Raw genomic sequence first — 16,519 nt, 5'->3', positions numbered from 1 at the left:
CTCCTTTTTGAAGCAGATACGCTTTTACCCTAGCTAAGCAATTCCCTGGTGGATTTTTTTTTTCCTTCACTTTCCAGCACCTGCTTGTTTGGGAGGGCGACACTCCAGGGATAACTGTGAGGCAGTGCCAAGAGCCAGCATTTCTCACTCCCCTCTTGCCCGCCTCCTGCCACCCATCCCGATATAGAATGACAGCACATTGCCACAATTTAAATGACACTGCCTCTTCCCCCTCGGAAGGAGAGGTCCTCCAGAGAGCACCAGCCACGGCAGCTGCCCATTATCCCCAAAAAAATCTTCATCATGGCCTATAAAGCAGCACATTTGGCCTTTAAGTCACGCTGGCACAAGACGGACGAAGAGCTCTGTCGGCACAGCATGTCCTTTGTCTTGCACAAGGCGATCCAAAACGATTTCTTCAAGTGTTACCTTTATCTGCTGGAAAAGCTTCCCCTGGGTGAGTACCCGTGGGCAGGAGTGTCCGTGTGTGCTCTGGGAAGATGGATCGTGTCAGATGGTGGAGGGTAAACGCGCTACTGGCAGTGAGGAGGAGGAGAAGTTTTGAGAAATCCAGCTCAGGAGGCTGCAGTGCTCCCTAAAGAGTTTGGAACTGTGTCTCCCAAATCCTTCTAATCCAACAGCCTGTTGTTTCGCCTAAATACCTCACAGACTCTTAGAGGAGGGCAAGGGAAACACTTGCAAGACTTGTTTCCTGGCTGACCGTTCCTATTTTTGCCATCATTTGAGTAAAACATGCTTTGACCTGTTTGGAGCTTGGAAGGACAAATGCAAAGCTAGCAGAGCTGGCAGGTGGTTCTTTGTTTTGCCTGCTGCCTGCTCTGTTGTCATTCTGGGTGTCCCTAGCTCTGGTGTTTGTATTATTTTGGACAAGTGCTTGAAAGGTAGCGATTTAAATTTTTTTTCAAGAAAAAAATTCTTTGTTATGAAGATCTTTGCAGCAGATTGTCTAATCTACTGTTTGCTCTCTGGGAGGAAAATGCTTCCAAAATTTTCTTTGCATCCAAATTTCAATGACAGCCTCTAGTACAGAATATCAAAAGGGTTTGTCAAGTTTTTGTTTGTTTGTTTGTTTGTTTGTTTTTTTAAGATGTAGAAAATGAATGTTCTTTTCTTATGAAAGTTTGACCCTCAATAAGAAACAAAATTTCCCTGTGAGAATAAAGATAAAAAGTAGATTTGACTTGAGTCTGTATTACTTTAGCATGTCCTGTTTTAAGCAGAATTATTCAGCTTACACTAAATGTCAGAACTGTAGGAATTTTCAGCTGGGAAGAATGAGCCTGTGCAATCTGTTTAACTGAATTTTTGGGGGCTCCTTTCTAAGGGAATGATCCATTTAGGCAAAAGTAATATTTTACCTGTTTGTGCAAACTGTACAGATGCCAGTGATAACTCTGCTCAAGAGGGTAGAATTCATTAATTCTGTAAAGAGAAAAAAACATTTTCATGTTATCTTAGTATTTTTAATGTGGCTTTTTAAATGCAGCAATATCTGCATCTATTTAAAATCAAACATGGAAGATAAATACACCTATCCCTTAGTGGTAGATAGCTGTGATCAATGGAAAGGAAGGAAAAATGGAAAGGAAGGGAAATAAATTACAGGTTGATGGAATCTCATGAAGTTGATGAAAATGTTATTCTTTCATTCATTTTGAAAATAAACACAACTTTTTAGAAACCAAGCAGGATTTCCTACAGTGTTAACTGTTAGTGTAGGTACCACTATATCATTTTAAGGTTAGAAGGTACCATGATGAGCATCTAGAACTGAGTGTAAAAATTCTGGCGTTGTGCTTGTAGCTTGTCTGGGTCACAGTATGCATTCAAGAACACAGAAATACCTTGGTTTAAGTGTTTCAAATGGCTGAGAATCCATCAGTCACCATTCAGCTGTTTCCAGGCCTAATTGCTTTGCTCATAAAACTATGCTTATTTCTTGTCTGAATTTTATTTGAATTTCCATTCCTGGCCAACAGGCTTTGTAAAATGTTTCTATAAGACCAAAGGTCCCCTCTGCCAGGCTTTTCATGACCTGACTCATTAAAACTCAACTAATGATCTTACAAGCCTTTTGCCAGCTTACCCAAATTTCTTTGGCTCCATGGAAGATGGACTGTGAGCCCAGCCTTCACGTGAATGTGCAGCATGTCTTTTACTCCATGGTTATTGTCAGGAAGTAAAAGTGGGCATGAGGACAGATGGAGTGGTTCTTGTGCCGTGAATACACGTCCAGGGAAATTCACATCCTGCTATGGTGTCAGGGTCTGGACAGGGGGAGAGTCAGGCAGGTAAGAAATGTTTGGGTGATTGGCTCAGAGAGTTGTGGTGAAATCTTGAACTCAGTGGAATCCTACAAGGGTCTGTCTTGGGATTTGTCCTGTTTAGAACCGTGGAATGGTTTGGGCTGGAAGGGACCTTAAAGCTCATCTTGTTTCAACCCCCCTGCCATCTTTATCAGTAACCTGGAGGAGGTGAAGGTCTGTTTTATGCTCACATCCAGAGATTGCAGCCAACTGCCAGGACTTGCCCACAAGCTCTAAGTCAGGACTGCCATCCAGAGGCACCTAAACTGGCTGGAGGAAAGAGACAGCAGCAACCTAGTGCCATTCAAATCCACTGAAATTCCAAACCAAACACCAAGTTGTGTACCTGGATAGGAAAAACCCTGTTCAGCAACACCATGGACTGGTCAGGGAGTGCCCTCCTGATGGGGTTTTGGTAGGCAGCAGCTCAATGTACTGGAAACAAAGGCAGCCACCAGAATCCCAGGATGAATTAACAAAAGCATGGCTAGCTGACTGAAGGAAGTGATGATCCCTTTTCCTGCAGCAGTCATCAGACCCTACGTGTAGAGCCTTGAGCTCCTGGTGCAGGAAGTTACATGGGTTGGAAAACCCTCAGAATGGTGAGGGAACTGGAGCACATCCCTGTGAAGACAGACCAAGGGAATAGGGCATGTTCAGCCAGAAGAGAGAGCAAATATCATCCTGCTAGTACCTACAGGAAGGTCATGAATAATATGGAGCCAAGATCTGCACAGTTGTATGTGGCATGAGGACAAGGGCTAGTGGCCATAAATCAAAAGTAGTCCAGACTAGCTATAAGGAAAAAAATCTTTTTATGTGAGGGCAGTCAGGCATGGGAACAGGTTGCTCAGGGAAGTTGTACAATTCTCCATCACCAGAGGCTTTCTAGACCGAGCTGTGTAAATCCTGATGAACCTCATCTGTCATCACGTCTGTGCCTGCTTTGAGCAGCAGTTTGGACCAGAGACTTCCCTAGGTCTCTTTTAATTTGGACTATCCCGTGATCCAGTGCTCTCTGTGATGGAGAGGACAGAATGGGGCAGGTCTGAACATCTCTGCGTAATGACAGTTTCCAGCTCAGTTCAGAGTGGAGCTGAGCAGAAAGGAGCTGAACTTCTCAGGCTCTAAGACTGGAGCCAGATATCTCTGTGTACACAGTGTCAAAGGACTAGATCAACACTGTGACCCTGCGGGGAAGTTAAGCATGTGCTGAACCCTACTTAGGAGTAATAACACTGAAATCAAGCCTCACACTGGATCCTGCAGTTCTGCCCAAGGTCAGCAAGTCCAAAGCTTCCTTCAAACTCTGCTAGCTTCACTCTCCCCCTGCTCCATTGCTGGGTTCAGTGGTGGAGCTCTTCTAGGCGTGTTTACTTAGGAGCTGAGCGTATCTGGTATCACAGCCTGTTAAGAGAAACATGTCACTTTTACAGACCAGGCTAACATTTATAAATAAAAGACATGAGCAACTTCAGGCCCTGATCCAACAATGTACTTAAAAGTGTGTGAGAGCCCTTAAGCCCAGTGGACTTTATTGGAGCTACTCAGATGCTGGAAATTATGCACGTGTTTACACAGGCTGTGGGACTTGGTGCCAGTGGGCTGAGATCTGCAGTGGAAAACTGAGAAGATCCATCCCTGGAGACAAATATTCATGCGTGTGAGGCACATGGCTGTAAGTAAAATCTGCTTTGGGAGTGGGATGATGTTCATCCTCTATAAAACAGAATTTACATGGTACTCAGCCCACAGCAGAGAGGTAGATTCTACCATGTACACAGATAACTATTTTTCAGCTGATGCACAAAGCAGATGTTGCATTTAAAAGGGAGCACTCAGCCAAACTGGAATTAGTTCAGTATCTTGCAGAAAGCAACTGGAGCCACAAAATAATGTTCACAAATAAAAACTTCAAAAAAATTACTTGCAACATTTGCTTCTGCCAGGGAAATTTAGTTGAGGAAACCCTGAAGTCAAGAACTGTAAGTCAGCATACTGCAGGTTGGGATTGTACTGGGTCTTGCATATGAAGCGGTCCATTTCTTTAGAGATTTAGACCAGATGCACTGGAAAACAACATTTTTAACTGATCCATAAGAAAATATGAGAGATAATATTTTGAACTCTTCAGGGCAAAAGGCTCAGGTGGATAGTGTCTGTCTAGTCCACACTGGTTGGCATTCAGCTGTAGATCACCACTCTTCATCCAGACTGTGCTTGCAGTGACTGAAAATTATTGATGTCTCATGACTGGCGTGACCTTTGGGGAGGCAGTTCGTGCCCTCAGCCTGCTTGAGCAGTGGGTTTGCTTCAACCACCTCCGCTTTGGGGACTTGCCAGAAGATTCAGCTGAGGGACAAGTGTGCCATGAAAAAAGTTTCTTCTTTTACTGGAAACACATTTCTGACTTTAAATCTTACAGGGTACCTGCCTTCACACTGACAACCTCATATGTTAGACATCTGCCTGCCCTGCGATGTCTGAGGAAGTTGCAGCCTGCGTCGTTCTATCCTGCTCGTGCCCTACTTAACGAAATTCATTGAAGGCAGGCTGTGTACTCATAGCAGGCCTCACAAGTATTTCATTTCCTGATGCACGAGGCAGTCCCACGCGGGTCATGGAAAGGGAGATGCCTCTGGCTAGGCAGGTCCTGTGATGAGGGAGAGGCATGGCTGCAACACTGACAGCCACCAAGCACATGTGGTGCTTACTTCTCTTTTGGGGTAGATTCCTGCAAGCTGGCAAACCTCCTCCTCCTCCCTGTGGTGCTGCTGCTGGAGCCCTGCATGCCAGGCACAGCTGCGAGGCAGATTGGAGGTGAGGTTGATTGGCTGCGTCTGGAAAACTGGGTTTGTGCATTGGGAGAGTTGGCAGTGCTGCAAATTCCTGAAAAGGAGGAGCAGCACTGAGGGAGCAAGAGGTGGAAATCACCTCTATAGATCTCACACTGTACACGTGAGGCTGTGGGTCCACAGGAGAAAACTTTGGGTACAGTGCCCTTCTTTGCATTGCCCCAAGTCCTTGCATGTCCTGGGGTGGGAAACATGCATAAAAACGTCTTTGCACAGTTTAATGCACGGAGAATCCCCTGTGGATGCTCACCCAGAGCTACTTTCGGATGCCAGCATGTAGGGCAGGGCTCTGGGGCCCCAGATGGCCCAGGAGGAGCTGCAGTCAGCTGGCATGTGAATGCAAGTCCTGGCAGGAATTCTGCAAGCCTGATATTGGTTCTGAGTGAAAAATGTGAGAGCACACACTCCAGATCTGATATCTTGAACACCATATCGTCCCCATGTGTTGCCGCTGGTCAGGCTCATGTTTTGAGTAGAAGGACTCTGAATATTTGTTGTTCATGCTGTCCTGGTGTGCAGACAGCCCATAAATGCCTTTCCTTTCAATCTAGCAAGATGGGATAAATCACTGTCCCTTGACAGGTCCATGAAACAACCCCTGGAATCATCACTGGGTCCTGATATGGAAGATCTCACAAAGCCGACATACAGGGATTCAGTTCTGTTCAGCAGACAGGCTTACCTCTGAAACAGAGCAAAAGGAGACACAGAGAAGACAAGATGGTGCCACTTCTGGAAAAGGACAGAGATCCCTTACTGGAAAAATCCCAGCCACCGATGGAGTCTTTTTCCCAGGCTCTGGGAGCCACCCTGTTCAAGCTGTGCTGGGGATTGGCTGCTGCCTCCTTCGTATTAATTTCTTCAGCTAAAAGGTTTCTTCTGAGTATGTGAATATAATCAGTGGAGTGTGTAAAACTCCCAGGTTTGACCCTTGCTGGGCTCGGTGCTTCTTGTGGTATAAATTTCTCAGGCATAACATAAATGTGTAATGGATTAAAGCTTTAATAGTATCCGTTCAGCAGTTGACTTAAGCAGGTGATGACAAGAGGGGCTGGTAATGCTGCTTTTGTTGGATGAGGAATATGCTGGGCATGCTGCTTATATGTAACCCAATAGCACTATTCTGTTCTGAGTGGTCCTTGGTGGTAATTATTCCCTATCCTACGTCCTTTGTCCTCCCCTCATTTGCCTCCAAAATGTCACTCTCCTGCTGAGGATGGGCAGGCACACACTTATCATTCCCCGCTGAGCTTGCTTGCCCTCAATTAAATACATTCCAGGCTTATATTCAGGGCCTCTGCCCTTCTCTCCTCCTCTGCGTGGAGGGCATAATTCCTGTTCCCTAATCTGCACATGCCTATTCAGACCCTTCCCAGCAGCAGCTGGCAGTGCTCCCATGGATGTTTGAGGATGCAAGGACAAAGAACTGCTCCCTGGTCCTTTTGTGCAGCTGGCAGGGAGTTGTCTCTCTCTCTCGTCATGAAACTCAGAAGGTGTTTGCTACTGGATCATTTCCAGTTCCCTGAGCTGCAGCAGAGCTGGTCTCACACTGCAAGGTGGTGCTTGCAAAGGATTGTTCCCAGTGTGGCTCCCTCCCTCTTCACTGCTTGGCTTTCACTGCCAGGCTTGGAGTTGTGTTTTTGGTGGAGGGTCTGTCACACACACAGGAGAATGCCTGGGCAGTTATGTGCATACATGAGACAGTCAGAGGTGATGACTTCCAAGAAAAATTTATAGCTTGCCTCAATCCAAACTTTTGAGCTTTGAATCCATACTTTTGATATGCTGATGCACATCGAGTACGGAAAAACCCAGGCTGAGGAGGATAGACCTCAGTTTTTGAAGAACAGGGCAAAATAGCCCTTTATCCAGCAAAACTCACAGGTTTTAAAAAAACAGCTTCAAAATACCGATTGCTGTATGTTACCAGCAATGTAGCCAAACAATGAAAAAAAACATCCAAGCCTCTGGTACACAGGAAATTTTCAGTATATCACCCACTGATTACCTTGCTCCTGGACCTGTGACAGATGAAAATTTAGGACTGTCTCTTCTAAATTGTGTCTCCCCCTGTGTACTCATTTAGGCCTGAGTCTGCCATCTGGTCCTTGGTTCAGCTTACTTGCACTGCCACAGACTATACAGTATCACTAAAAATAAACCAGAGCAAGTGCCTCATTCATCCACTCTCTTCCTGGTGCACTCTCCCTGCAGCTGTCAATAGCTGGAAAGCATATCTGGAAATCTGCACAACAGTTAGGTCAGTGATAGCAGAAGTGATGACTCTGCATAGTAGTAAATTCTGTCCCCAGCTTTTCCAGGAAAAATCAGACCACTCGATGTCCTGGCATGTACGCTCACTTCAAACCTGAAGCAGTTTTTCACTGACACGAAAACACAGTGTCATGATTGACATGACTTCTGAACCTGGAAAACACCAAATTTGCATGAGGAGGGCTGGATCCCTTGTAGGATTCAATCCAACACCTTTCCTTCCACCTTTGCTTTAGAAACAGATTTGGTGTTTTAAGGGCTCAATTCAAGTTCACATGTCTTCATCGTCGTGCTTCCGGAGCAATTAACTAAGCCAGAAATATCTGTGATTAACAATAAAATGGTGATTTCTCTGCTTGCAGTGAAACTTTACGCCCTGACAAGTCAAGTCATCAATGGGGAGATGCAGTTCTACGCCAGGGCCAAACACTTCTACCGGGAGGTGCCCGCCACGGAAGAGGGAATGATGGGTGACTACATCGAGCTCTCCAACACAGACGTTGAGTCCTCCCGGGAATTCCTCAGGAAGTTTGTTGGGGTCAGTAATTTCACCTCATCTTTTGCAAGAAGTGGTGGTGATGTCAGAAGTGATGCTCAGGGTGCCCAGCCACACCTGATTTAAATGGCACCATGAGTCACGTTTGATTTGCAGTCACAGGTCACCACTCTCGTTGGGTCTAGTAGTGTTCTGCCAGGTCATTCGTCAGCATGAATACACATTTTTCCTGGTCTTACATCATCATGTACCTGTTTCACATCCTCTTCTAATGCTCCCAAGCTGCAACGAGGATTGTGTAAGGAGATCTTGTAGCTGGGTTTGAGTGAGGGATTAATTCTGGGACCTTTCATGATAAAATCCTTGTTGGCCTCAGTGGCACATTTGTCTGTGCAAATTCTTGCAGTCCAATTGGGAAACTAGCTGAGACTTAAATGCCCAGTTTCTGGCTTGCCTATTTATGGATATTTCTGAGAATACTGCAACAAAACCCACAATCTCCCAGGCACATTGGAAGTATGTAGAATAAGCTACATACATTAGGCAAAATATTTTTCCTTTAACAGTCCTACCTTTTCAGGCAGATTACTAAAGGTCTGTAAACATCTTGAAAGGTCTGCTTTGGCCTGAATTGCAAGGAGATGCCAAGTGGGATTTTAAGAGCAGTATCACTTTGGCCCTTAGGTTTCTGAAAATCCTGTTGAGTCCGAAAACTGTTTTTGGAAATCTAAAAATCTTTAGAAGTGTGGCCTGATGGTTTCTGCCTGCCCTTCCCTCTTCCCAGGGAAGGAGCCCACTAAATCATCTCAACAACAATATTAGATGTTAAGGAATCCACAGACAAGTTTGTTAAGTTCTCCTGCTGACAAAATGACTAGTTCTATAAAATGCTACCATAGATCTCTAATTTTCTGCTCAAATGTACAAATTTGGGATAGCCAGATTACCTTTTTTTTAGCCTTAACGATCTGCTGTGGCAAGAAAGCTCAATAGGTTAATTAGATGTTGTAGCTGGAAAAAAAAAAAAAAAGGGCACAGTTAAAATGGATTGGGATGGAAAATGAGCATGGCTTGACAACAGATAGAAACCCTGCAGAGCAATAAAGGGCAAGTGATGGCAAAGTTTGCTGTGCCTGATAGAGGGAGACTTTTGGGGCAGTGAACCAGCAAAACACAAGTGAATAGCTGCATCTTTCTATATCAACAATCATTTGTATTAATGCTGAGGCAAAAAAGCCTCCCAATATCACGCTGTCAACAACCACAAAATGAGAAAATGCAAAGGAGGTTCACTAAGGAGCTGAACCTGATGGTAATTTCTGAATGACATTTCTGAAAACGGCATTTTCAGAAGAAAAATGAAATGCAGTCGAGGCACGTTCCCCACATTTTATTTAAGTCTTGTTTTAAGGACATTTGTGGAATTCAAGTGGTGCATAAGTGTGTGCTTAGGGGAAGACTCCACCCTTCCTAGACATCACATAAATGCAGTTTCCTGCAGCAGGTCTGTGTCACGCAGTTACACTTTCTCCTCTCCAAGACCCCAAAAAGGAAAGTACAGTCTGTGACAGAGTTTCACATGCCAAAGAGGAATCATACCCAATGCATCAGCTGTGATGACAGATACGTAATACTCCAGAGCAAAGTTCCTACTCCTAGAATTAGCCAGGGATAGAAAGGATACTCTGAATGGCCAAGATCAAACAGGAAAAAAAAAAATAAAAAAGGAACAGAAAGGAGTCTGCCCCTTTTGCTTATTCTGATTTAGTTTGTTACAGCCTGTCCTCTGTTGGGATGTAGTCAATTGATTATGTTATTTATGGTTTATTTTCCTTTCTTACAACTGAAATTTGAGTCCTGCTCACCCAGATACAGATATTTAGTGGCTTTCTGTAGCAGTGGCTTCATAATAAAGCTAATGGTCTGTCTTACCAAGTTTATGGCCCTATGAATATTTTTTTAACCCATAAGGGGGTCACGATAGAAACAAACCAATCTGCTTCACCCTAATATACTTTCTCTTTTTTAAGAGAAGTTTAACAAAATTGGAAAATAGGAAAAATTATTTTAGATCAACTGAACCATTTTTTATTGTTCCACCCTCTGAAACAATAAAACAATTTCCCTATGTCTTCAAGAGCTCAAGTTAGTTCCAAAATAAAAAATGCTCTTTAGGAATGAAAAGTTGACAAGTTTGGTTTCTTTTTGCCTTGAAAGTTATGAGAAAAAAATCCCCTAAGTACTTTGACATTTTCAACATTCTTTCCCATGTTTTTTGGGCTAAAAACTACTCTCTAGATTTGAAATACCCGTTTCACAGAGAGTTTTAGCCATTTAAAACTTTGCATTCTGGCAAAACTGGTGCTCCCTAAAAAGACACTTGCCCGGTTCCACTCAAATGACCCCTCTCAAGTTAATCTGGCTGGCGTGGAAATGCCACGCAGTGACATTTCCCTTCCATGACTGATGCTGCATGCCTTCAGGTATGGCATTTCTTAGCCCCACTGCAAACTGAGCTATGGATTTCTTTACCATTGGAGAATTTCTCTTGCCCAGGCGCATGGAAGGAATTACAGAAAGGGACTTGAGGGCTTTCCTTGTGTTTCAGCCCCTCTCCTTCGCGGGCGAGCCGAGCGGAGTTGAAAGTGCCACTGTGCTCGAGTTAAGAGGTTTTATGTGTGTGTGGGCAGAACTCAAACCAAGAGCAACACGGCTTGAGCCAACAGTGCTCTGCAGACAAGCTTCAGGCTTGTCTCAGCTCCGGGGTTATCAGCACAGCTACAGCCCTGCAGATTTATGGCATCTTGCTAATGCCCCGATGCCCACGCGACCACTGCGTTTCCAAGTGCCTGATGCGGAGGTAGCGAGTAAAAAAGAAAATAAAGAAAACAAAGAAAGCATTAATTCAGCATCGGTTGTGAGCTGGAGGTGTGTAAAATATTACAGATGGAGATTATATTGACTTTATAGCTCCCTCTCTGCCCTCAACGCTTTCTCCCTTTCTTGCCCCCAACTCACCTGCATGATTGGTTAGTTGCTGAGTGAAAACGTCTTAAAAATGATTTTTCTCCAGTTTGATCAGGGTGATAGAAGAAATGTTGTTGAAAATGTGCTCTTTTTTATTTATTTAGAAGGAAAACCTCTGGGATTTCTATCTGTTTCTTGAACTCTGATTCCCTTTTTTTTGTCCTACATAGCTTCACTGCCTTTCTGCTCTTCCAAGACCTGAAGTAGCACCAGGAACATATCCCACAGCTCTTTTATTCTGAATGAAATTTATGAGTGTCCTATTTAGCTTTAGAGAACAATTTTGGGGTGTATATGTGTCCTAAAGGACAGTGATTCTGAGTAATGGGAAACAGGTAGTCAGAGGAGCAGTCAGTCTCAAATTTTGAAGCCTGTTCTGGCATACAGTTTTCACTTATACTATTTTTTTAAATAAGGAGTCTGATTTTCAGCTCAATTAGGCTTTTGGGAAAATGTTTGCCTTCCAAAGAAAATGTTAATACTCTGTCAAAGCCCTGAGCACTTCCAAACTGAAAATATATTAGCTGAACATGGAATTATGTCAACATTTTCATTACGAATGGAGCCGTGGTGTTTCACAGGGCTTCTCAACTGACTGCTCAAAGCTCTCACTCCTTTTCAGCAAAGTGTGGGATCGAACTTCATCTCCCATAACTGCTCCCTTTCCTTCTTCTGAATGGCACACAGAGATGTGTCACCAGAGGTCCTTGCTGTGACATGTCATGGGAGATGAATTCCCTGCTTTGAGCAAGGTACTGTGACTGTAGATTCTGTGAAACACAAATGTTGGAGGAATTACCTGGCTTTTTGCCGAATTCTGTTGGTGGTTTTGGTAAATCATCCCAGTTTTTCTCAGCAGCTTTGTCAAAGATTTGCAGTTAATCCCATCAGTGTAGACATGTATGTATCTGCCAGCCAACAATGTGGAAATCCACCTTGTAAAGATCCAAGACACAGTTCCTTCTCCTTTCCTGAACTCCTTGTTACCTCTTAGTCTGGTCCTCAGTAAAAGCCACGTGCTCCTGAGTGCAGCCTGTGGATGAGGGATGGCTCCCATTTTCTGGCTAACTACAAACAGGTAGTCTCCAGAACCCAACAGGTTTGAAGGTCTGTGGACTGGTGCACACATCAGGAGGTTAATCTTCCTGGGCATACAAATTGGGAGCAGCAGCCCTGGAGTCCAGTGAGAGCCCTTGAGGGCCCTGTGCTCTTTCTACAGTTACTCTGTGTAATCAGATGCTCGCCTGGGCTATTCATAGTCATGGCATTGACAGTGCTGTCCTTTGACCTTAATGATCTGCTGGATTACCCACTGAAGTCGGGCCAAAAAAAGTGTGAGCTGCATGATTTATGCTTAATTCATTACAAAGGGGGGGGTCTCCCAATGAGCAGGAAGAGCAAGGCTCTTCCTGGGCTCATTGCCTTTGAGTGCAGTGAAGTTGCAGCAGGGACTTTGGCCCACAGCTTTCAGTTCAACACTCAGTTCCAGAGGATAGGGGAAAGGTGTTTACATTTGCTTTTAATGTATTCATTTAACAGATAGCTTTGGCCAGGGGAGCTCCTATCCCACAGCCAGTGCATGTGTAGACTCAGAATTTCTGTTTTCCAGAACAGCAGCAGGCTCTTAAGAGCCATTTTATAGCTAGAATGGAAGCTTTAGTGATGAAATGCAGCTTTCATTACAAAGCTTCTTTTACAGCGCTTCATTATTTTCTCATAGTCACAGCCTTTGTGCCACATTTTTTCATGTCTGATCTCTGTCCAAAGATGACATTTATGAAGAAGAAGGGAGTAGTTAAGCAAAACTGAGTCAAATCACCTTTCTTGTCTCTATGCCTAAAAGCCAAATTCTGTATATGCTCCTTCCCAAACTTATTGAGTTATCAGAAGTTAGCTACCACTTCAAGATCTTGTGTTCAAACACAATTTGCTTTGAGAACTACACTTTGATCCCAGGGATTCTGTGTATCTGCAGAAATGCCCATGGGCACCTCGGGAGTTCTGTGCTGCAGGAGTTACTGCTTGCTTGCAGTATTTGGTTCCTTTTTTTATTAGGCTTTTACAGGACACAGAGTGAGGCTTATCTGGCCACACAGTGAGAAAGAAGTCCCAGCAGCAGCAGCCTGGGAATGTGACAGCGAGAAGACACCAGGCTGGCTGGGCACATGGTGGTGGGGGGGGGGGGGGGTAACACAGTTGCTGTGATTTTTTTTTTTTTTTTCAGGTGGTATTTTTCAGATTTCAAATAATTTTCTTGTACCACACAGGGGGTGGGGAAAGCTGGCACCAGCCGTGCCCTGGACTGTGGCTCTGGGATAGGTCGGATCAGCAAGCATGTCCTGCTGCCCGTTTTCAAGAGTGTGGAGCTGGTGGATATGATGGAGAATTTCCTGGCTGAGGTCCCAAATTACCTGCAGGGCAAGGAGGACAGAGTAGAGATGTATTACTGCAAGAGCCTGCAGGAATTCACACCAGCCCCACGAAGATACGACGTCATCTGGATTCAGTGGGTTTCAGGTTAGTTCTGCCTGACCCTTCTAGCCTGACATCTCACAGAATAGGCAGCCTGTGCTCAAAGGAGGCTCTCAGACCTTTGGGACTACTTCCTGAAACATCACGAGGGGCTTCTGAGAGTTCCCCCAAGCCAGTGGGTACAAATCAAGTTGGTTTTTTCAGGACACATACTGGAGAAACGTAGCAGCTCCTGGAGAGCAGCCTGCATGCAGAAGTGCAGCTGAGGGGGACGCCTTCTATATGGATCTTCTGGGGCAGAAATACTCTTTCTTAGTTGCTTGGGGTGCAGAATGATTCACGGGGCTGACCACACTTGTGAACAGTGGTTTCTGAATCTGCTGATTATCCAGGCCTAGAGGTATTTCAGGAAACAATCAGGAAAAAAGCCATAGTGGAATCACCAATAGATCAGGTCTTAATTCGTGCACTGATGTTTATCAGACAGGTTCCCTTAGCTGTGTCCCACAGCATCCCCTCCTATGAGAAACATCTTCTTCTTCTCCTGCAGCCACCCCAGTGAATGCCCTGTAGCATTTAGAGCAATCAGATAATGAGGGCTATGTGCCTTACCAAAAAAAAATAAAATTCTGTGCAGTGGAAAGTAGATTTTCTCTTAATCTGTGAACCAAAGTGTCCAGATTACAGTTTCAGAGGGCAGAAGGAATTATTCAAGGGGAGGTCTGCACAAATTGCTTTAGACCACCATAATTTTCCTTTGTATTTTTGTTTTTCTTTAATAATGAGTCTTTGCAGTAAACCTAACTCCTGCCTCACCTTTTGAGCAAATCAAAGTCAAAATGAGGAGGAATGAGCTTAGACCCACCAAAGGCTGTGCTGGTCAGATATTTGGCACCTAACTAAGGCAGCATGTCATATTCTTAGCATGGACACAGATCTGAATCTTCTTTCTCCATCAATCTCAAGGAAATATGGAGTCATCTTAATCATTAACCAAACTTCTACCCCTATCTTGAATTCGGCTGAAATACGCCAACAAATTCATTTGATGGAGCGAGGGCAGGACTGTCAGCTGGAGAGCTAAACCTTGAAGATCTCATTTTCTTAGGGAACTATGCTAAAAGCCAAGTAAAGAGAAAAATAAGGTCCAAATTAGGTGTTCAGAAGCTTCAGTGAATCTTGCCAATGAAACCTTGATTTGTCTTTTGCATGCATAAGCATGGGAACCCTGGCATTCATTTTGTAAAAAAGGTAAAAGAAGAAACTTACCTTTCATAACAAAATTACCATTTTCCTTCAGCTTGAAAAGTAGAAAAGTATTCAGCTTCAGGTTTTGGGGCCTTTATTTTTTTTTGGGGGGGGTGGGTTATGGTTTTGTTTTGTTTTCATTTTTGGTGGGTTTTTTGTTGGTTTTTTTTTGGGTTTTGTTTTTTGTTTTTGTTAGGAGTGGTTAAGAAACCTTGATGTGCTATGTCAAAATGTGGTTTTGAAATTACAACTTCCATTTATAAAAGTTTAAATCTTCCATCAAGAAAATGAAATAGTTTATCTGGAAAATACAGGTGGTTATTTTTTCCAAGCTTTTCATATCACCTGTCCTTGTTTTTTCATGTTAGATGTTTCACATGTGAGAGTTCTCATTTTGCTCTTCTATGAGCTCTATACCACTGTTCTCAACAGAACTCCTGATCTTTGAGGAGGAGGAAGAAGAAACAGAATCTCAGGAAAAAAAAAAAAAACAGAAAAAAAGCAGTATTAAAAATATACAGGTATCTGCAAAAATCCCACGGGGTATGGAGTAACATAATGAGTTTAACTGGCATTGTGGAAGGTCTTGCATTCTTTGCTGGATTTTAGATCCAGAACTCCTTTGATGGAGTGATACTGTGCTGCACAATGTTACCAAGATTTTTAGCAGCCAAAACCAGAGGGGACTGGGATTATCTAGTTTGACCTACTCTCTGTCTATCCCAAGATGTTCTATTCATTTCTTTACCCTTGTGCTAAGCCAGTAGTTTATGTTCAATTAAAACATATCTTGGAAGATTCAACCACACTCTGTTTGAGGACTTCAAGAGGTGGTAAACCCCACTTCTGTTGGTAGTTTCCAAGGGGTAATTGCTTACACTGTTACATAGTTGTCACTTATCCCCTGTATGAATTTGTTTGGCTCCAGCTTCCTGCCACTGATTCTTATTATGACTTAAACCACCAGATTAAAGAACCCTTCAGCACCCACTATTTTCTCCACTCTCCTCAGTGGCTTCTGTCCACATCTGTTGCTGCTACCAGTATGGATCCCAAGTATTGATTGGAGTCTGCATTTGTTCATCTCGTTGATTTGCCCAAGATTTCCTAGCTAAATCTGACAAGACTGGAATAATAACTTCCTGCAATAGCAGGCTGTGGAGACTCAGATGAAGGCACCATTCTGCCATGTCTGAATGGCTAACAGTGATCTCTTTCCCATCTCTTCGCCTGCAGGATATCTGACAGACAAAGATCTCCTGGAGTTTCTCATCCGCTGCCAGGATGGCTTGAAGGATAACGGTGTGATCATCCTGAAGGACAATGTGGCCAGGGAGGGCTGCACCCTGGATTGCCTGGACAGCAGCGTGATCCGAGACCTGAACATCCTGCACAGCCTCATCGAAATGAGCGGACTCAGCATCCTGCAGGAGGAGAGGCAGGAGGGCTTCCCTGAGCAGTGTGTCCCTGTCTGGATGCTGGCCCTGCAGAAAGGCCCTGGCCACTCCTGACTGCCCAGAGAGCCTGCACGGACTGGGCTATGCGTGAACCACGGGGCTGGGAAGGGGAGAAGCAGCTCCTGGAATCCTCCCAGCCACGCCCTGCTCCAGGGCAGCATCTCCTAAAGGGTCAGGAGAGAATGACAAAGCTTCTCCCAGGAGCTTCTAAATCCTCCCTGCTCCATCATTCTTTCTATTTTTAATTCTTTCCCAACCTCCTTGTCAGATCTCTCTTCCCTTAACGAGTCAATAAGGAGTACAAAACTAATAGAAAACAATTAGGTCTGCAGTTTCTGTAGTAGTTAATGCATTTTTGGGGTG

General features: G+C 44.2%; 1 protein-coding gene across 1 annotated transcript; it reads left to right on the top strand.

The window, feature by feature from the left end:
• The first annotated feature begins 288 nt into the window (after positions 1 to 288).
• On the top strand, positions 289 to 16,210 carry NTMT2 (N-terminal Xaa-Pro-Lys N-methyltransferase 2). The gene is made up of 4 exons (XM_062497710.1): positions 289 to 457; positions 7,819 to 7,994; positions 13,247 to 13,496; positions 15,936 to 16,210. The coding sequence occupies exons 1-4, from the start codon at positions 304 to 306 to the stop codon at positions 16,208 to 16,210; spliced, it is 855 nt and encodes a 284-aa protein (XP_062353694.1). The 5' UTR covers positions 289 to 303.
• The last annotated feature ends 309 nt before the right edge of the window (positions 16,211 to 16,519 follow it).

The sequence above is a fragment of the Cinclus cinclus genome, chromosome 8 (genome assembly GCF_963662255.1).
Source record: "Cinclus cinclus chromosome 8, bCinCin1.1, whole genome shotgun sequence".
In the NCBI taxonomy this organism is placed as follows: Eukaryota; Metazoa; Chordata; class Aves; order Passeriformes; family Cinclidae; genus Cinclus; species Cinclus cinclus.
The sequence above is the reverse complement of the archived record's forward strand: the minus strand, read 5'-3'. Positions and strand labels throughout refer to the sequence as shown.

What these genes read in the sequence shown, in the direction of transcription:
- NTMT2 (XM_062497710.1), top strand. Translation starts at nt 304, where the DNA reads ATGGCCTATAAAGCAGCACATTTGGCCTTTAAGTCACGCTGGCACAAG. An exon ending in TCCTCAGGAAGTTTGTTGGG is followed by an intron (nt 7,995 to 13,246) that starts GTCAGTAATTTC and finishes TGTACCACACAG; the next exon opens with GGGGTGGGGAAAGCTGGCAC. An exon ending in CTGGATTCAGTGGGTTTCAG is followed by an intron (nt 13,497 to 15,935) that starts GTTAGTTCTGCC and finishes CTTCGCCTGCAG; the next exon opens with GATATCTGACAGACAAAGAT.